The 22,024-nt window shown below is 45.8% G+C and overlaps 1 protein-coding gene across 3 annotated transcripts in view; it reads left to right on the top strand.

The window, feature by feature from the left end:
- The window catches only part of LOC144930979 (transducin-like enhancer protein 4), a 66,571-nt gene that overhangs the window by 9,407 nt on the left and 35,140 nt on the right, over window positions 1-22,024 (top strand). For 2 of the 3 annotated variants that reach the window (XM_078854807.1, XM_078854808.1), the window contains exons 5-6: window positions 10,304-10,366; window positions 12,607-12,711. In XM_078854807.1, coding sequence (XP_078710933.1) covers window positions 10,304-10,366; window positions 12,607-12,711 — 168 coding nt within the window. The remainder of the gene's footprint in view (window positions 1-10,303; window positions 10,367-12,606; window positions 12,712-22,024) is intronic. The other variant, XM_078854809.1, reaches the window with a different exon arrangement.

Genomic DNA, 22,024 nt, shown 5'->3' with positions numbered 1-22,024 from the left:
TGTGCATTTGAGCACAGGTGCACCCAGGGTTTGGGTGAGGGTAAAAGGGGCAGTGGCACACCCCCGCCCCCCCCCCCTCTGAAATTTCTAGAAGGTCGTTGTATGTCATAGACCACTGTTGGGATTTTTCATTAATATAACAAAAATATTTTTGTTAATACATATTTAGACATTTTTCTCCCCCTTGCAAATGTTATCTGGGATCGCCACTGCACGCCGAGTACTGCAAGTGTGTTTGTCGTGCGCTTATGAAGCTGCCCCACCTTTTTTGTCGACTTATTCGCCTTACTGGCGTACGGCAACGTCCATTTCGTGAAGAATAAACCTCGTTGCTCGAAAACGAAATTGCTAAATAATTGATTAAAAGTGTGAATAAGGGGTAAAGCAGTATTTGATGTGTAATTATTACATTTAAAAACAAGTTTAATGCCACCCACCTTATTTGCTACTTGCGATGAATGCCACAGTATACAGTAATGGGAGACTTTGAGCTTAAGATATGTAGGGTGGCTTTGCTCCAAGCTGAGGACAACTCCATGCCAGGAATACCACTTCTACTGCAGACACCACCTCTATTCTGGGAACACCAGCTCCATGCTGGGGACACTAGCTCCACGCTGGGGACACTAGCTCCACGCTGGGGACACTAGCTCCAAGCTGGGGACACTAGCTCCACGCTGAGGACACTAGCTCCACGCTGGGGACACCACCTCTGCAGTGGAGACACCACCTCCACGCGAGTAATATCACCTCCATACAGAGGACGTCAGGTCTGTGCCAGCAACATTTGCGCCATGATGAGCAAACCGGCGATAAGTCAGGAATTGTTTGTGAACAGTGATGATTCCAAATGGCACGAACCCATCGGGGGGGGGGCGTTGGCAGCCATCGCCTCGACATGCATTGCCAGTTGGTGGTCATCAATGAGTAGACTATGGAACTCAATCTGCTCAACTGGTCCAACAACTGGCTAAAATAAAGTACAGCGATAAGTGCACTTACCGTGCTGCCGCAGGTTAGCAATACAATAGCAGGGTGATGCTAATTTGATAGCAGCAATAATTATCACGACTGTCCAATGTTATTTTTAGGTGCAGTGACATCCACAGTGACACGTTTTAATGTTGTGTGACGCACATAGAGAAGTGCCCATCCCCGGCAATGAATTGTATTTGTTTTTTATGTCATAAGTCTCCCTACGTTTGTGCGTGGGCAAGTGGACACAAGTAAATCTGTCAAGGCCACATGTCGCCGTGGTTTTTTTTGTGGAGTCAGGCGTACGCACGGAGAGAGATGAAAAAAAACCCGCACAGTAATTAATCACCACTTCCTGGCACACTTTGAAATGTCACACGCCGCTGCAGATGAACACGCGGACACGGTGTAACTCTTACTACTGCTGTTCCGAGAAGGAGATTGCACGCGCAGATGAAAAGTAGAGAGCCTTAAAAATATATTTTCTGTAGTAGTAATAATAATAATAAATGTCAGCTGGCACGTGGTAATCTCCTATCTCATCTAAGCAGATTATGGGTTGGGTGAGCAGCTTTCCAGCCCTAATCAATAGAAAGCCAGCAGTGTTGATGGCGCAACGCTGTGATTGGTCGCCGCCAGGTTTTGATTGCTATCGGGTTGGTTAGCGGCGGCTTTGTGGGGTGGTGGGGGGGAGGTGGTTTTGGGAGGTGGATGAGGTGGTTTCAAGGGAGGCGGAGAGAGAGTGGGTGCTGTGGGGCGTGTCCTTACTTTATGTAAGGGAGTGTGTGGGTTTTAGCTTGTAGAAATACCTGTGGTTTGACTTTTAATGTCAACAGCTTGCGGGTAAAAAGCCTAGGAAACTCGGTGAAATATAAAAAAAATATTATTGTACAAATAATGTATACAGTAACCTATTCAACATGGAATGATTGTGTCATTAGACTGCCATAATGTGTTTCACACAGTGTGGACAAATTCTGCTGAAACATACTTCTAAAACCATGAAAATGTATTACGTACCCTAAAATGTAAATACGTACTTGGGCTGTCTGTGGCCAAAACAAAAGTTGCCGTCAGTTCTTACGTTTATATATCATTTATGCCATTCTTAGTGACGAATCGAATAATTATAAATTGCCCCATGACCATTAATCGATTACATTTTTAGTCGTTAGTTGTAGCTCATGTCTCCTGCATTAACAAGAATCACTTTCGTGGGTGGTGTTGTTGTTGATTAAATTGGCAATAACAGCAACCCGGAGAATGCTTACCGTAGGGGTGGGGGGAGGTGCAGATTAATTGTCGGCTTTGCCTTACTTTTTCAGTTGCCAGTAGCAAGGCCACCATGCTCACTGTGCTAAGCCATGACCCAGGCTTGACAGTGACATTTACTTTTAATACCATATTATTAAAAAAAAGTTTGGCTGGCTGGCAGGCCGGCAGGTGGGCAAGTGCCCTGTGGCACATTTGCGTGGTGACGTAGAGTCGGGTTCGCGCGTGCCGACGTCACTCCCCTCCCAACCACCCTCCACTCCGGCCGTGCATTCCCGTTTTTATATTGAAAATCAACTATTGCACGTGACAAAAATTAAAAAAGTGCCATTTGGTGGATTGTTAGTTTGTGTTGCCAATACAAAAATGGTGTTTCGGTTATATTTGTGTTTTTTATCAGTAGTGAACACATCACGATTGAGATTGTTTATTTAATCAACGTTTTTGGTTTAAATGGTTTCCATTGTGTTGTAATGAATGATATGAATTAAAAAAAAGTTGACCCAGGTGGATCAGAGGTCAGAGCAGTGAGCCGGCACCATTTGAGGTTCTAAGTTTGAATCTAGGTTTCAGCCACAGGCGGTTAAACCGAGTTCTCAGTGTTGTGAATGGATTGTCACAGCCCTGGTTACCAGTGACTACACAAAATAAGAGCATGATATGAAATTCAGTGTTTATGCTTAAATTGGGTCGATTCTAACCCTGATAATTACAAATATCAATTAAAACTTCATCCGGCAGTCTCATAGAAGATTGGGGAAGAGGATAACCAGGCCACTTGAAGGAATTTTATGGAGAATTTCTGTAAAAAATATCATTTGTAGCTGTTTTTCTGAATCGGGAGGGGGGGGGAAACTTCTGTGAGATTTCCGAATGGATTCTTCATCTCACGACAGCACAATTGGAAGGGGGCAAACGTTTTTTAGGTAATTTTTTGGTCTACCGTCTAATGTCGTAATCCTGGATTGCTGTAAGCTTACAATAAATCTTAAAGTTCACATGAATGCATTCACGTCCTATGTGCACGTCGAAACAAAATTCCAAAGGAAAGTTAGCACAATTGTTGTAGGCAGAGGGCTCGTAATAAACGTGAGAGATGGCAGTTACAAATGTAGCCTATTAAAGTGTCGCCAAATAAAATACACCCAATGCGGCTGTTGATGTGGGCTGGCATGCCGATTATTTTTCCCTGCACCCCGAGGTCTGACTGTTTTGCAGGTGTTTTGGCACAAGTCCCGAAAATTATTGCTGCCGACTGTAAGAGCCTGCCACTTGGCCAATTACGGCACATCAGCCCTTGCATTATTTTGAGCAGAATAATTGTCAGCGGCCAGCGAAAGCCGGTGATTATCTTTCCGTCTGATTGCCATTTTTCTTGCGTAATGAGGCGTGCGTCCAAACGGGCGTGCACGCACACGTGCGTACACGCCGGTGTGTACGTGCGTGCTCAAACACCCAATGTGTGCTTGTGTGTGTCTGTGCACGTGCTTGCATGCGTGTGGGTGGCAGCACGTACCCATCTGGCTGTGGAATTTGGTGGAACGGACCGTGACCACTTTAGAGGAGAGGGTGCGGGCTAGCGGGCTGGATGCGGGCAGGGCATGGGGAAGGCTGGGGGGGGGGTTAATGGTGGAAAATATTGGAAAGGGTCGGGAGGGGATGGCTTCGGTGGGTTGGGTGTTTTTCTGGTATGGGTGTGGAAGGGCTCAGTCAGTTGTGTGAGGAGAGAGAGCTTGTGGTAGCAACTGGAATTGTCCCAACCCACCAATTTCATGGCTTTCCTACTTCACCGCGGAGATATCCTTTGGTCAGAGTTTGGGGGCGGATGGGTGGGCAGCATAGATTAAGGCTTTGCGCTAACAAGTAAAGTCGTTCTCGGGCCTCCCCTGACGACCGTATTGATTTAACCTTTTATATGCCTGTCACGGTGAGATGACGTTGTTTAAGCTTCCAATATTTATCTATGAATTGTTATGGCTCGGTTTAATAACCTATTAACTGGCTGAGTTTCTTTTTATTATGATACGGGAGTTACATTGGAATTTGAATAGCTGTTTGTAAAAACGGGAAATTGAGTGGGACTGATGGCTATTAAAACAAATTCGATTGCCTGGTGCTTGTATGCATTTGTTGGTTTGGCAAAAGTACGACGTTTATTTGCTCCATCATGCGTGATCAGTTTTGAAGGGAAAAAAAGTTCACCGATATGCTGTTCTGAATGAGTACGAGTGATACAATTTCACATAAGACCCAAAGATGGTGCAATGGCTTGTTTTTTTCTTTTTGGTCAAATAATCAAATAATTTCAGCTGTATATTGGTCAAATATCCAAAACATTTCCAGTGTGGTCACAAGTTCTCATACCGCAAAGCTCAGGCCTTTTCCCCTAATCCAGCCTGTCATGTCTGCCAATCAGCACATTTACAATAAACGTTGTACGGTTTCACTTGTAAATAGAGTTGGTTTGGAGGACACAACTTAAAAAATGAAGTGGAGCCTGAAGACATTTACTTGTGAGCTACTGAGATAGAACAGCAAAGACATTATATATTTTTTTATTTAAAAAACAACCTTTCCTGACGTGTGGGGGGACATTCTACGATACCTTTGCAGGAACACGGTGTGAATAAAACGATCACACGTTCAGTTTGAATGAGTGGCACACTTAAAACAATCTCCGAGCCCAGTGAGAATATTCTTTCCACGCACTGAAGTTGGCCTTTTTTTGTCCCTCACCATTGTTTACCACCACGAGTTATTTAAATGTTCGAAGTAATGTTCTTTTAGCTAAAATGTATGTCATTTACATCATTCGTTGTTTGGTTTTTTTTATATTAACACGCATTTGGCCAGATTTGCATGTTGCTGTCGTTCTATTCAACTTGGGATTTGTGTGTATTTTGGATTGCACAATGTGGTACAATTTATTATCTATAATCGCTAAAATCACATTCAACATGGCAGACACAATTGACTGCTATATATACATGCTCTGTAGTACTTTACTTATTATATATATATTACTTTGGTCACTGTGTATTGTAACTTAAGCTTTAAAAACAACCTCTATCCATTTTAGTGATTCTTTTTATCCTTGTAATCTTTGCCCTCTGTTTGTTCTTGAGAGATATAAAAGAAAAACACTAAAACAATCTCAGAAATAAAATAAAAATCCCGAATTAAGTTTATACAAGCAGGGCCATCTTTTAAATCGCAAAGCAAAAATAAACCAGCATACGTTTTTAAGCCTCGGGGATTTTTTTTTAATGTGCCATAGAAAACAAATCACGCTGTTGTTTCAATACCAAAGTAAAGTTAAAGAATGTTGTCTGGGCTGCGTGTGGCTAAGGCGTGCTGTGCTGACAGGACACGTAGATGGAGATGATTGAATCCTGACACGCTTGTTGTGCTTTGTGGGTCAGCGGAATGAGATACTACATGTGACGCTCATTTGCAACGACCCGACTTGAAATTTGATCAATTGCTTATTGCGAGAGCCTCTCGTCAAGCGATACGAATTGCAGTACTGTACTGTGTGATGTATGCAAGTGTGTATATATATGGATGTTTTAGTTTTATGGGCATACGGTATAAATATCTACATGTGTATTGTATAATGGCATTACTGGTATACTGAGAGACCGAAAGAGGAACGTGCGGGTCAGGGAAGAAATGCAAATTAGAGACAATGTATTGACTGTTGAGAAAAATAAGTAGGCTTGGGCAGGACTCATTGCTTGAAGCGATGATGGCCGATGGGCGAGATTGGTGAGGAAATGGCTGCCAAAAGGAAACTCGACCGAGAGCACAACCATCGGGGAGATGGAGTGATGTCATTAGCTCACGTACAGTGGTGAGATGGATTATGGCGTCTATATCCTGCAGTGGATTGGCTGTTGAGGATGATGATAACAATACTGTTAATGGGGTGAAGCATTGATACGGTGGATAGGGTACTGGGCCATGAGCCTCACGAGTTGATTTCAATTCCCAGCAATGGCGAGACTTGGTGACGAGTGACAGGAAAACCATTCACGGGGACTCTACTTCACTGACTCGCACTGAGCAGTCTGAAGTGTAGTCAAACAGCTCCCACATCCAACACACAACGGGAAATGGTGCTATAGTTTATGATTTACTGTATTCTGTTAATGTGTACATATAATATTTTGTGCTTCCCCCCCACACCCTCATCATCATTATCATGAGCCATGATAATGATGTTGGATGAAGACCTCTCCAAGCCAAGGTCACCTAACGATCCTCGTTTAAATAATGAAAAAATATAATTATTCAAACTAGTGCATCCTGTCAGCTGATTTTAAGTAGAGATAGACGTACGTGTTGCCACTTGGTAACAATTGTGGTTCCAAAATCTGACTTTTCTCATAAACTATACCATTTTGATTTGTTGCCAGCCCTCGGAAATGACTCCTGAAGTTTGCATGATGCAATAGGATATCAGTGTTTATGTATTTGAAACTCATATTGATTCCTGTCTCGTTTAATTTCATACAATTCCAATTTAGAAAAAAGTAAATATTCTCCACCATGCCTTGATACAGAAATGTAATTCTGAGATACTGACTTTCACCCTGCTTTCTGCCAGATTTGCTCAGCGTTCTATTATGTGTATGAACGGGAATTAGTTTTTATCCAAAATTAAATTGGATCCACGCAATCCTCCCTACTTTTTCGCCAGGAACAAATGAGATATATGTGCAACCGTGCTTGAGTGGGTGGTCGTGTGTGTGCTCGTGCACAATGTAAAAATAGCTTGTAAACATACACAGCTCTTCATGTATACACATAGCAACCACATTACAACAACGGGGATGACGGGAGGTGCTCCTGTATTGGAAAAAAATATATCGTAACAACAAATGTCATTATACCCATGAATGTAAGGACACGCCAGACACACGGACTGTGTTATCCCATCGTGATCGTAGCAGCTGAGTTCAGGGCAGTTCTGTTTTCGGTTTCCGATTGATGTCGGCTTTGTACCGGGTAGGTTTCGCGGTTGTTCTGTATAACTCGGCCAACCTGTCCGATGTGTTTTTGGGATTGAACCGCGTGTTGTTCGACGTGACGTTCAGCACGATGTCCGACGTTTCAGCAAAGTTGAATGTCGGAAAATCATGCCAATATTGCGCAGTACAACCCGAAAGCACATCGGAGAGGTCGACTTGGTGCCTGCCAGGCTCCCGCGTGATAATTGAACAATAATTAATTGGCAGGCTTTATCCAGGAAACCCTCACTCTGTCTCTGACACTCTGTCAGACAGGCGGGACGTTCCCTCGTGAGGTATTGGGCCAGTGTTTTTTTAGTGCAGTATTTTTGGAGCAATGCGCGAGCTTGGCGCAAAAGGAGAAAAGGAGGTGAAGATGCGAGTGAGCGTGAGGTCATTGTGCCCCACACGGGTGTTATTGTTTACAAAACATTGTTTGTGGCTGTATCCAGATTTGGCATCCCAATGCACATTTTCACAAGACATGAAATATCTAGAGATATTATAAAAAGGTTTCGACGATACGGTTGTGTTGTTCACTTGGTCATTGTAAAATAATTACGTTGAGGGCCTTGTCAGCTCTGGGGGGTTGATTATATTTTATTTCTTTTCGCGAATGCGTTTTAATTATTTTTACTTTGGTCTTCTATAAATACACACAGTTAATACTCAACGCTGCATTGAATGCGGTTGCTGTGCAGTGAATACACATTACAATGAGTGAACCTACTTATGTGCTCACTCAGCCGTGCAAACCATTCTCTCCCGTTCCATCATCCCATTTTCTATTTTTTTTCTTCTTCATTTGGAATGGGAGGTGAGGTGGGAGGAGGGTTGTCGGTGAGGGGGGGGGGTTATGGGGGGAACGGGATGGATAATTGCAGCAGAGGCTCTGATCGCCAATTTGCGCAAAATGCACGAAAAAGAGGGATGTTAATTACCCGCGGCTCTGTGGCTCTGCGCCGGGGACAATCATTATTTCAAAGTAGACTCAATTAGGGGGGCTAGTGAGCCGTCAGCCTTCCTGTTGGCCTGCTACTCCCCTCCCTGCCTCCCTGCCTCCCTCCCTCTTTCCCTCGTGCACCCGTCCGCCACGGGCTTCTGTCGTTTGCTAATAAAGCGGAGCAGTGGAGTGGGCTGCAGTGCTGGCCGCCACTGAGGCTGACAAGAGAAATGGCAGACTAATCAGAATGTCTCCCCCTGCCGCCACTTCTGCTGCCACCCACCCCACCCCCTTGTCCTACGAGCCCCCCTCGGCTCCCCCCCTCCCCCGCTGTCTTCCCGCACTCCGTTCCTTCTCCCCACCTCTACCCACACCGCACGTCCTCCCTCCACTCCTCCGGACTCAGCAGCAGATTATTACGCTTGACCCGCGTGGCCTTGCGAGCGCCGAATTTTTAATTCATTTTCCAAGCCGCTGATACGGCCGGCGGGGTTGAGAGGTGAGAGGCGGTGGGGGGGGGCGCAGTGGGGGCTAACGGGGCTGGTGGTGGCGGTGGGGGTTGGCTCTGAGATGGAAGTTGGCTTTTGCTAAATTAATCCCTTTCATGCTCTGACCTTTGCACCGCCGCGCCCTGTCTCATCAGCGGGGAGCAGTGCAGCCTGAAATCTTCTCACCTCCACGCGTGCAGGGCTTTATAAGAGCCCTGCTGAGGCACCCAGGCAGACACACAGATACCTCCTGCATGGCCTAAATAGAGTATACACTGCCTCGGCAGACAATTCCCAGCCTACCTCCCTAATACATTTCCCAGTGCCCAATGCCTATGTGTATACATTGGTTTTTTTGACCCTGTTCTGAAGTTAATGAGGGAGCCTACGTGGTGCAGTGGTAACACTTGTGCCTCACAGCAAGAAGGGACTTGCTTTTATTGCTGAGTCAGGTGCCTTTCTGCATGGAGTGTCTATGGTCTCCCCCTGGTTTTCTCCGATTTTGTCCTGTAGTTCTAAAAAAACAATGAAAAAAACTCGCCAAACTTCCCAGTGGAAAAAAAAATTGCTACATATTGGGATTACACATCACGGCATCACTCCCTTCTGCAAAAGAAAAAAACTTGCTTAGACCCTTCTAAAAAGAGTATTACAACTCAGGTAGTGGACTTTCCTGGGTAAACGAACATAATAATACTATAATTGCAAGAAAATGTACCTCCATATGCAAGGAATTATAGAAATGCACTGGCGGCGGTTTGCAAGCACGTGACGATATAATCCATACTCACCAAGTTTGTCTTGAGGACTCTCTCATAACGGACAAATATATTCAAGGCTGTTGTTTCATGTAATGTTCCTTCTGAGCAGAGAGAGAGAAGTATTGACTTCAGGGTTGGAGATGGCACTTTGCACTGTGGGAGCCTGAGAATACGTACACATTTTAAGAAAGCTGACGAGCCATTTGTCTTGAATTGGCAGATGAACAGTTTGTACTTTATAAACAGTAAGGTAGGCAATGGCGAGCATTCTCCTATTGTACGTTTGTGTTTTTATTTGCGCTGAATGTACACACATAAATACATATTTTGGTGCCACAGGATTTGTATTGATAATTTTTTTGCTGTGGAAGCCGTTCAGTTGTTGGGGTATTTTTGGTTCAAATTCGGATCTGTATGATGAAATGTTTCAACGTGATATGCACGGGGTAATCTAAAAGCAGAGAATTAACTGTAAAACTGGAGAGAGAAAAAGATGATGAAGATAAATGTATTATTATCGCTTCGCAGAGTTAGAGCGGAGCTGACATTAAAATCGTCGCGTAGCGGTTGGGTGAAATGGAATTACAAGTCAGGTGAAAAACATTATGAGTTATTTAATGTTCTACAATTAACTACTGAACCTCAGTCCAATTGATGGCTCTTTCTTGACTCGTGAAAATGTCTTTTATTTAATTCAATGAGAACATTTTACCCGTCGCTCACAAAGTATATAACAAATCGCTCCTGTGCGGCTTCTCTGCTCATTTGAGTGTACGGACGTCCTGCTACCCTGACGAAGCATTTTAAGGGGGTGGGCGACGCTAATGTAATGCCTTTATATCTTCATTTCAGACTGAGATCGCAAAGAGACTCAACGCCATCATTGCGCAAGTCATCCCGTTCTTGTCGCAGGAAGTAAGTGCTCACCATTGCGGGACGGCTTCGGCGCTCGTCTGCTCTCATTTGTCTCCAACTTGGCGCTTATATTTTAATACATTTTTTTATTTACCACTTCTCTCTGTCTGTTCCTCTCAGTGTCTGTCTCTCTCTGTTTGTCGCTCTCTCCGTGTCTCTCTCTCTCTCTCCGCCTCCTTTTCTCTCTCGGTCTCTCTCTTTTGCTCCAGTGATTCTTTTGTGCATAGCGGCTTCATTGTGTGCAGATGGCCTGATGAACGTTTGGGTGACCGTTAGCAGCGTGAGGCCAATGTGGTGCACATTGTGAATTCTCAATGTCCAATTCAGGTGGAAAAAAAATGTGTTGGGTTTTTTTTTCCCTTCCCAGCCAAGGGTTTTCATCTGTGTGTTCTCATTCAGCTGCTTGGAGGGTCAGGGTTGAGTCTGGGTTGGTGGCGTGCAGCGGGCGAGTTAAGAGAGGAGGGAAGTCGGTCCGGGCCGAAGGCAGCAGGGGTCGGTTGTGGGGATGCTATGCTAGGGAAGGAAGCTTGTTTTAGAGACGTTTGTGATGGGGGGGGCGCCGGGTGAGTGAGCTCGCGATTAAAGATTTAATCATTCTGTCCTGGTGCCCACACCCTCATCAGCCTGCTGCTACCTCCCAGGTTTCCCCAATGGGCGGGGAGAGAGAGGGAGACAAGGGAACTGATGCCTGCCCACAGGCCTCCAGGTGCCCATTAAAATGCACGATTCATTTGGCCGATTCTCTGTCACGAGAAAAGGGTGTGGACAATTAAGTGCCTCAGCAAAGCGCCGTGTTTACTCTGGGTGCTTCGAGGTCTTAGGCTTTTTTCTTCCTTTTTAGCCACTTTTTTTGTTCCACTTATTTATTTATTTACGGTTTTATCCCTAGCCTCTTAACACCCACCCTCACTCTCATTCTCTTCCCCTCCTGCCCCCCCATTCTACCCCCCCCCCTCTATTCTACCCCCATATCCTCAACTCCCTTCCTTTGCCTTGCTCCCCCAGCACTACTAAACATTCCGCCTCCTGAAAGGCTGCAGGTTTTTGTGTTCTGCAGTAACAGTTAATCCGAAACTCTCTGAGCACAAGAGCTACTCTCGCTATTTCTGTTAAAATGTGCCCGGGGCCAGAACCCTTCTTAGCGTCAGCAAAAGCGGCGTATAATGGGACGGAACAAAGCGGCAGAGCTGCATTAAATTTTGCTCTAATCCCAACCCCCACAACCGGGAACTTACGAATGTAATATCTTTTCAAGGGCCGCTTCCTCTCTCTTCTCGTCGAGCCCATTTACATTATTGATTTACATGTGGACGCAATTCGAAGGCAAACATTTTGGCCTTGTTTTCCCTCCCAACCCGGGGCAACTCGAAGCACAGAAACCAGTTTTCTCGTTTATATATTTTTTGTTAGTTTGCTTCTTATCTGTACAGTTTATAACGTCGTAAATGTGTTTTTTTTCCCGAGAAGTTTGTTCACATACACGATAGTTGTGTGCTTATGTAAATATAATATGAGAAGATTTCCAGCTGACAAAGGAAATACACCTTGGGGGCAAACTGACCCCCATGCATCTATATATAATGCACCTTTCACTTGGACACCGGCATGTGTGTTGACATGAATGCGTCATAATCTGTGCGTATGTGACGTACGTGTGTGCAGTGTGTGCATATGGAGCGTACTGTTGGAAGATGCCTCAATTACTCCTTCCCGGTGTTGTTAATTCAGTCTTTGCCTATCGGCCCCCTTCCCCCTCTCCTCCTCCTCCCCTTGTGTGATGACCCAATCAACCCACCCACACTCTCCCCCCCCCCCCTTACGCACCCTCCCTCGTCTTCGCTGCTTGCCTCTCATGCGAAACCTCCTTTGTGTTGTGTCTCCCCCACACCCCAAACATTCCTCCTCTTCACATGCGAGAATGTGTCTGCTGCGTGTGTTTGTGTGTGTGTGTACCTCTCCATTGTCCCACGTACACTCGCTCGCACTGCCCCTCATCCCCCTCCCTTCACACACTTGTGCCCCCTGCCCCTACCAACATTCACCTCTCATCTGGTCCTATACTCCCTGGCCCCTTCGCTCTCATGTACACTTTAAATGCATCCACGTGTCGTCGTCTTTCTCCACTGCCCGTGCCATGTGTTTCTTTCCTCTGCCCATGTGCACACCACTCACCCATCCACTCCCCATCTACCTCCCCCCCACCTATCCACCTCCCCACCTCCCCACCCACCTCCCCAAAGCACCAGCAGCAGGTAGCTCAGGCCGTGGAACGGGCCAAGCAGGTGACGATGGCGGAGCTGAACGCTATCATCGGGGTACGTGGGCTGCAGACCCTGCCATTTGCCGTGTGTATACCCCTTCTTAATATCATTGACAATCCTACACCACCCACCCGCTCACACGCTGCATTCACACGCGGTTGTGCACTGTTCGTTGTCCCATGCGCTCCCCTTCCCCGCCTCCCCCAATTCCCCAGCCAGCACCCCCCCCCCCCCTTTTCCCCATTCTGCTGCCTCTAGCCTGACATCATTGCAGCACCTTGCCCACTCATCTGCACTCACATGCCCAGCCCGGCACTTGCTCGCTCGCTCACTTACTCGCGCTGTGCTCTGCGCTGCGTTAGCAAAACTGCGTGAGCTGTTGCGTGGAAATGGTTCCCTCGGGGCACTGATACTTAAAAGACAGAGCTCGCTCTCTCGTTCACCGTTCATTCGTTCGCTCGCTCTCGTTGCTCTGGCGGTAGCGGCGCGCCGCCTTGCCAGTCGGGAGGGTGATCTGTATTGACGTGGAAATTGTTTGTGTCTGGGTTGGGGAGAGAGAGAGTACGTTCCACACCTCGTGATCGCTTCAAAAAGCTACACCAAGGGTCGGGTCGTTGTATAAAAATTACATCTTCACTCGGGCAGGGCAGACTTGATCCATGTGAACACAGCATCTCTGTCCAACCAGTCGCTGGTATTTCTGCGCACCGCTTGCGCTGCCAAGCAGCCGCGCGGTTTGTTAAACCTGTTTGCAAAAGATTCAGCGTGCCCCGGGGCTGTTTTCTTTAAGTGGTTGGCACTTCATGACGGACGATCCTGTTGTGGTGGTTCTGGTCGTCTGACCCACGGGTTCGCTGCGAGGACGTTGTATCCATACATCTGTTCCCCCCCTAAGGTCATTTGCGATGTGGAAAATATGACACCGCCTTGGTTGTCCCTGTTGTAAGCGATCCGCCATCTGTTTGGCAAACACACCTGCAATTGGCAGCACGTGAGTTGAGGGACCGCAAGATCTGCTGGCAACCGAGTGGCCGGTGAACCCGTCACCGAGCCGTACCGCACGGAGCTGATGCATCGTCGTCTCTCGCAGTCACCCGCGGATTTATTTGTGGCCGCTGCTGCCAAATCGCGTCGCCTGCCACAGACTTGATACTAAATAAGAATCCATTGCGATGCGTCGCGTAAATAGGCTCTCTCTCAAACTGGGATATCAACAAATAGAGCAACGAGTAAATATTTTAATAATCACCCCTGCAGGAGAACATTTTCCATGGTCTCCCATGCAAAAGAGATAAATTGGCTCTTGCCAGATTAAATAAAAGACGCTGAATTGAGGTCACGGGTTCACGTGCTACTTGCTAGATTTGCGCTGCTGGAGGTGGATTTACGTTCACAATTACAACTGGGGTGTAAGGAGCGACTTAATGCAGTCATATCCCAAGACGGAGGACACGGTGGGATGGCGGGGGGGATGAAGGACAATTATGTTGAGGGAGGCATGGGGTGGAAGGTGAATTATCTTACAACAGGGTCACACTGCTGTCACCTGTATAAAATAAGACGAGGGGTGGGAGTACAATGAGTGTAATGTACTGTCAAATAAATATCAGGCATTTAACGATTCACTGCTGCCCTTGCCCCAGTTGATGCTATAGATTGTAACGATTTGGCATTGCTATTGTATTCAAGAATTGTAGATTTTCATTTGTCTCCTTTGTACTCTCCTTTGTACTCTCTCACTTGTTTCATCCTCTTGGTTCTTTCGGTAAAGTCACGTAGAAGGGAAATAATAAAATAATAAAAATAAACATAAAATAATTCTCACGACGTTTCGGCTACAACGCAAGCAGCCGAAACGTCGTGAGAATTATTTTATTATGTTTTATTTTTATTATATTATTATTTCCCTTCTACGTGACTTTACCGAAAGAACCAAGAAGATTGTTTCATCCGCTTTTTTTTCGGATCTTAGTTGTGCAGTCCCATTCACCCCAGGAGCCTACCATCTGCATATAATCTGCATACAGTTCGAACGTATTGTCAGTAATCGATTTTTACACATGCTAATTGATACTTTCATTGCGAGTGTAAAAATCGATTCAAATCAATCGATGAATCAATACACCCCGAGTAGAGTGAGATGAGGTTAGGTTAATGACAGGATTTAAGTTGTATATTAATAAAAAAATATTTTTAGCAATGTTTACGATAAACGATGGAACATGCAATGGCCCACTTAGGTTGGTGCTGTTAATGTCAGGCTGCCTTCATATACAAAGCTTTTTCAATTATTCAAAAGCAGCTGTCTCACAATTAACTCTGGCGTCATTTATTTTCCCCATTGTAAACGGCAGCTGATTAAATACTCTATGTATTTAAAAATATAAAAACGCCACTGCTTTTGGTCGAGCAAAAGTGCTTACAAATGTTAAAGAGAGCAGATTGTTTTAGAGCGCTGTGCTTTAGTCTCTGTTGGCCATTGATTTGCGATCTTCCACCCCTTTTATATAACTCCCACTCTGGGTCTTTGTGCGTTGTGGTGGAGAGGAGGGGCTGAGTGGTGAGGGATGACGGCTGATGGCGGTGGCGGCGTAGTTGGGGGTTGGAGGTAAAGGGCCCATATGTGTGGGTGGGTGCGGTGCCGGTTTGAGGAGCGATGCTCCGGCTATGTCTACTTATGTTAATGTGCCGATCGCTGGCAATGATTTTTCAATGATGCTCGGTGCGCAGACCCGTGCGTCTATTGGTCACTTGAAGCCTTTTGCGGAGGCTTAACCGCATCCCCCCCCAAGCACCCGTGCAACCGCCCCCCCACCTTACATCCCCTCCTATCCCGTGCCCCGCCACAACCCGAGTCTAATGTTTGCTCCCAGCCGCCTGGGAAAGCAGCTTTCAGATGATAATTAGACGTTCCACTCGGATTAAAACTAATCCCCGCTTTCTGGAAATGGTTGATAGGATGCGTAGCAGGCCAGCTTAAGTGGAATGTTTTTGTGCGCCGAGTTTCGAAAAGGGTTAACGAGTACAACTGCCCAACCTCGTGGCACACCTCACTCTCTGGGCCCAACCCCAAACACTTTCCTGCTCCGTACACGGACTCGCAGTCTTTCAACATTTTTTTCTGCTTTGACTTTCTCTTGCTTGTTTGCGTCATTAGAGCTGAAGCGAGCAATCCGTTTAGCCGGTCTTAGTCAAGTGCGGCGTCCTGATATCAATAAACAGGGCAAACGCTGACATGCGTTTAAAATATAATGGTACTAATTTGTAGTGTTATGCCAATCCGCTGCTGGATGGAGATCTGCCGATGCCTTGTCGGTTTTGAGTGTCGTTTGACCGTACTTCACCTCAGTGGTCAGTGCGGGTCGGTGAATGGGCGCCCCAGAATTGGTTCAGATTTCACTCTACACTTGTATTATTAGCCATGGCTGGGAATGAAAGTCGCATGGCTGGGTTCGTAGCGCAATGCGCCATCCACTACGTTGCCACTTCCAATTAAAAGTACAGCGTTGCTGAGATATCATTATTATTTTTTACTTTGCAGCGAATTATACTTCACAAAGAGTATTTGGCTTCCACCGATTGGTGCACCGATTTGTGCACAGATTGGCATTCAGCAAACAAGACTTGGCTTAAAAAAAAACCAAGCAGCTTGGGAAGACAGTGAATAGTATTAATGGCATGCTCGTGTGTTATTACCACTTTGTTACGTTTCTCCAGATTCCTGTCGACCCTTCAGTATGCACCATGATTTTTTTTTTCCATTCGACTAAAGTGAGAGGTCAGTCTTGCAGTTCCATAGTTAGAACTTCAGACATAAGCCCTCCTCCACCTTTTACGGCATGCCTAGAGAGCAGCCGCGTGTGGTAGTGAAGAGATTTTTGGAGGATGCCGTAATCATTTGAAGGCGACACGAATGACTCCTACCGCAGTGGTAACTGTGCAGATAGCGGTGTACCACGCCTCACGCCTAATGAACTGTTTTTCCCCCCCTCAACTTGCACCATCCCCCCCTCACGTAGCCCGCATCACTACCCGTGCTCACGCCCAGCAATCCGCACCCCTAAGGGAATTCGCGCTGCAGCCTCGGCGACCCCTGGTTCACCCCTTCCTCCACTGCTCCCCCTTGCTCCCTCTGTGCTTCTCCCTGCACGAACTCATTGGCGGGGTTGGGGTGTGCCGCGGATAAGGGGGCGGCCTCGGGTGTGGAGCATCATGGTGTCTGGGCCTAGGGTTTTTGGCAGTGAGGGCGTTGGCATCGGTGGGTGCAGGGGGATTGAGGGGAGGGAGGCAGGGATGCTGGTTCGAGTTAATCCCTCCTGTCTGGGTAGGGGGCGGAGGCGAGAGGATTAAGTCTACAAAGCCCATCAATTCAGACCTAGCCCAACACCCCCCCCCCCTGGCATGTGTCCCACTCTTGTTCATTCGTACCCCCAACTGCCGCCCAAGCATCCCCCCTCTCCTCGCTTGCTTTGGGTGGGCTGGCGTGAGGTGCAGTGATACCTCCGGAGCCCTTGTCTTGCCCCCCCCCTCCTCGACCATTTTCCCGACACTCCACAGACACCACCCCCCCTACCATGCCCCCCATTAAGTGAAAGCCGAGTAAACATGGTTGAACATCACACAACCTGCGGAGATGATTAGGGGGAAAAGCCGTTTCTGCAGTTGTTTTGTTAATTTTGTTTCTTCTGGGCATGTTTTTTAATTATTTCATCGTGACTTCTGCGCCCCCCCCCACCCAGCCTTTGGTTTTAACGTGTGGTTATTTATTTATTTACTGGCTTCTCGATAACAGTGTGTGTGCCTGGAGGCGTTTATTACACGACTTGACAGAGAAGACCCATTTGCAAAATTAATATTCAAAGAGACCACTTGCCTCTGCATGCAAAGCTGGCAAGCAGCACACGCGGTCGCGGTTGTCGGTAGCGGGGGGCTCTGTTTTGCATGCATATATATATATTTTTTAAATTCTAAAAACAATTTTCCTTTCAAATTGACAGCCCCTGGCAACTTCAATTAGCAGACAGCGCTGCAGTGTGGCGTACGGGGGAAGAAAAAAAAAACCGTCCTAGTCAAAAATATTGCCGGCATTGCGGCCTGGGGTGAGATCGGCAGACGCAAAAATCGACATAATTAACATGGCCTGCCATTGCGATAATTTAACGCTTGCGGTAATTGCTGGTTAAAAATGCAGTCAGCTTGAAATGACCGAGTAAAATTAGCCCCCGTGGCCTCCCCCCCATCCCCCGCTTTCAATCTTTAATGCGGCAGTTCATGGACCCGTTCCTTTGTCGCTTAGTCCTTTATGGTTGTATTCTCATAATTTTTGTATTTTTTGTTCACGCAGTATATTCATTAATTCTTATAAATGCGTATATAGCCGTAGACACTCAACACAATGCACCGATCGGAACGTGGTGCAAAACACCGGGTTTCATTCTTGCGCATCACCAGCTGCGAAAAGGAGATTTGGCTTGGGGTGGGGGTTACGGTAAAGACTGCGTGCAATAGGAGGATCTGGTATCATGTGGATTGTGGCACAATGTGCGAGGAGACATCTCTCTCTCTCATATATATGAACATCCTTTGGCGCACAGCATTTTGAAAGGATTTTTTTTAATCTATGTAAAGAAGCAGTGGGTGGAGATGGAGAAAGATGGATGTGATGATGGTGGAGAGGGAGCTGAGGGAAGGGGAAAATGGTTTGGGGGTTTTGGTGCGGTGGGAGGTGTCTCGGAGTAGTGGTGGGGGGGGTCCAGGGTTGAGGGGACAGGGTGTGCAGAATGGAGTTGGAGGTGGAGACACACCAAGCACTGCCTGAGGGCGGATCTAATTATGTGTTGGGTTTGGCTGCCTGGGCATCCTTCTGAAAGCGCAGGGTCCTTCACTCCCCTCCCCCACCCCTTCCTTACCTCCAGAGGCTTCAGTCTCAGCGGCTGATTGATGAAAAGTGAAGCATGGAGGGGGAGGGAAAATAATTTACTTTAGGCTAATGACAAGTACTGTAGTTCTGACCCATAATAATAATATCACCCAGTCAGCCGTGCACATAACAAACAAGACCAAAGCCAAACTAAACATCGCTGCAGCCTTATTTATTGCGCAACGGATTTTTTTTTTCATTGTTAACTTTGGAGCATTTTAAACGGTCTCTGTTAGCGATAATGCAACAGTTTTTTTTGTGAAAAATAATATCGTAGCTCATATTAATGCTGCAGCAGCCTGTATTATAGTGAAATATGGAATTGTATTTTTGTGTCAATGGACAGTAGCTAACTCGGCAAAAATGTTGTAAATGGTTGTATTTTTGTATTGAAATAATTTATGTGTAGTTTCTGCTTAAATTAACTTTCAATTAATGTCACATGAGCAGAACACACAAACAATGTATCTATTTGTTAACAATAATTTGAGAAAATACGCTTGTAAAACGTGCACGTCTATATAAACCTGCCTATAATTTATGTTTTAGTTGTTAAGAAAGCATCAGCGTGCTTCGTGTTCTTTACAGACAGGGGTTTTGGCCCCAGAGACTGGTGCAGATGTTGTTTAGACTGAGCTGGCTGACGAATAGCGGCAGATTCGTCCTCAAATCTCACACCTCGTCGCCGCCAGCCCTAGTGTCTGCCGTCCAGCCAAATTGTCAAAATAAAAAGAAAATTCCACTCCGTCGGGACATCCGCTCCAGGTGACGCGCGGCCACTGCGTCTCCCTCCGCGCTGCGCAAGGCCGTTTGTTAAGCGGCGTCTGTGGGCATCATTGATCAATAGGGCCCCCCCCTCTGCCACCGCCTGCCTCCATGCTACCAGACTTAGTGGGATGTCGGTGGAGTCTCCTGTGCCGGTTTAACCCTGCAGAGTTTTCAAGATTCGCCGCACAGCTTGCTTGCCCCCGCCCGCTGTTCCCCAACAGCGCCGCCGTCTTTTCAAACGGCCAAAGCGGTTTCATTTTCCGCTCGCCGGGACCGATTCCGTTCTCGCCCAAACCCCGTAGCGTGACCTTGTTTAAAGGGGTAAGAAGAGGGGTGGGGGACATAGAAACACTTGGGGGGGGGGGGGTGTGCAAAATAGTCAATGATAAAATGTACGTGAAACATGCTAAATTCTAAACCAGAATAAGTAACAATATCAGCATTTGTCTGTCATTCTACTCTAGCTCTGACCCCCTATGTGAGGGAAGGCTGCGACGCACGTCGATTAATTATGTTAATGTTTCAAAGCTCCCTCCAACGATTGCAGACAGTTTTTTACGTGAACGGTAATAATTTTGAAAATTAGTTTGCGTGCAGGTTTCAAGGTGGATTATTGCGTCGCAGGATTGAGAGAGGTGGCGGCAGATTGGGAGAGGCCTTCATCCAGCAGTGGGTTAGCCTTAGCTAATAATAATGACGATGGTAATGTGAATTTAGAAGAGGGGGATTGAGTTTTCAGCAGTGGGGGGCGACTCGGCCCCTTCCAGCCCCCCCCCCACAAACGCTACAGGGCTCTTCTGGCCAGGGCCGATGCTATCTCGCCAGACGCACTGGTGCCGGATAATAGTCGGTCGCTGTTCCCCGTCCTGACATCTTCTTAGATCCTCCTCCCCGAGGGCGGTGATGCAGGCGGGCTCGTTAGCATAATTACCACGCTTCACAGATCCTCAACCCTACCTTGTGCCAACGCCCCAACCCACGCACTGTATTCTTCATCGTAGATTTACCTGGGTCGTGGGGGAATTTTTTCTTGCCCTAGTATATACATTGGGAGTTTTTTGGTCTAAATATTTTGTAATTATTATTAGTAACGTTGCACCGGTAATAGCAGGGGGCCACATTTGTTGACGCCTTTACCAACAAGACTGTTTATTTTTGAAAGTGCCTCCGATTATGATCTTTTTCTTCTTGGTTCTTTTGGTAAAGTCATGTAAAAGGAAAATAATAAAATAATAAAAACATAACATAATAAAATACAAAAATGTTTACTTTTTATTATTTTATTATTTCCATTCTACGTGACTTTACCGAGAGAACCAAGAAGATGAATCCCTGCAGTCACGAAAGCTTTAAATCAAAATTTATGATATTTTTTTATTAATTAGAATTTTCATTTCTCTCTCTTTTTTTATCAACGTACATGCAGGTTGCTTAAAACTCGAAACAATTATTCTTAACTTTATTCCTGAGCTCACATTTTGTGTTCCTTTGAGGTTTATAAAGTCGGTGTAAATGTCCCAGTAATTATAACTTCATTACAACCTGGATGAATTAATGCAATACGATGAACTGGTGCAACTAAACCTTTCATTGGTTGTTAACTCAGGCCACTTCATGCAGCTTAGCCCTTAAAAATTAACCCGTAAAAAAAAAGTTTTTCACTATAAATCCTTTATATGCGTGGCATCGGTTTTATTTTATTATTCATTTCTGTTTTTTTTTTAGTAAGAGTTTCATTTTTATCACATTGGTATTTTAAATTAAATATGAAAAAAAAATTTCCTAAAAAGTGGAAAATTTTGGAAATTTTTTTTCACGAAAATAAATTGTCACGCACAACGAGTCTGTGTGCAAAATGTCAGCTCGATTGGATCACGGGAAGTGGGTTAAAAAACGACCGAAAGATTTGCACGGTCGTAAGCGTGCAAGCAAGCAAGTGAACTTAATATAAAGGATTTAAAAAGCCATAACCCTGACTGAAGTGGCAGCTCAGTGTTGTGCCACAATATGTGTTTGTACATCATAATTCATTCATATGATGCGTTTATAAACTAGGTAAGAGCCCAGTGAAAAGGATCCGCTTTTATTCAATGGAGGCTTGAGGAAATGCCATGGAAATGTTGCACGTATTATTACGTGGTCATTTCTAAGCTACGGAGTGCGAAATATCTATGCACCTGGCTTAATATACACTCGTGTAAATGTGACGGTCGTGTATGTATAAAATAAAAGAACCAGGCGGATTTGCTCTGATGATAACATTGATGTTGCCATCGGCTACCATAAGTTACAATGAATGTATTCATTCAAGGGCATTTTATCCACCCAATATGTTCTTTAACTTTGCATGAGGGTGAAGCCAGTCAAGTGATCTCAATGGATTTGTTTGATTGGATTCCAATAGTCTAGTCGCATAATAATTGTGACTGTGATTTGCCAACATTGGCTTTAACACTGCATTTTATTTGCTGCGAAAGAAAGGTCATTGCCCGAAACATCACCTTTTCTACGAATGTCATGTTTTCTTTTCATGCGGTGCTGTTGATGAATGTGAGTTTTCGTATTAATTATGCTTGTGCACCACTGCTAATGCAGCAGCAGCAGCAAATCATAATTTGTTTAACTTTAAAATGGCGGTCAATGCCCTGGACAGGAACCTAAGAACCTCAGAAGAAGACTGCACAGGCTGTGTGTGAACCACAGGCCCGC

The sequence above is a fragment of the Lampetra fluviatilis genome, chromosome 3, assembly GCF_964198595.1.
Source record: "Lampetra fluviatilis chromosome 3, kcLamFluv1.1, whole genome shotgun sequence".
Classification (NCBI taxonomy): domain Eukaryota; kingdom Metazoa; phylum Chordata; class Hyperoartia; order Petromyzontiformes; family Petromyzontidae; genus Lampetra; species Lampetra fluviatilis.
This window is presented reverse-complemented; position numbering and strand designations above follow the sequence as displayed.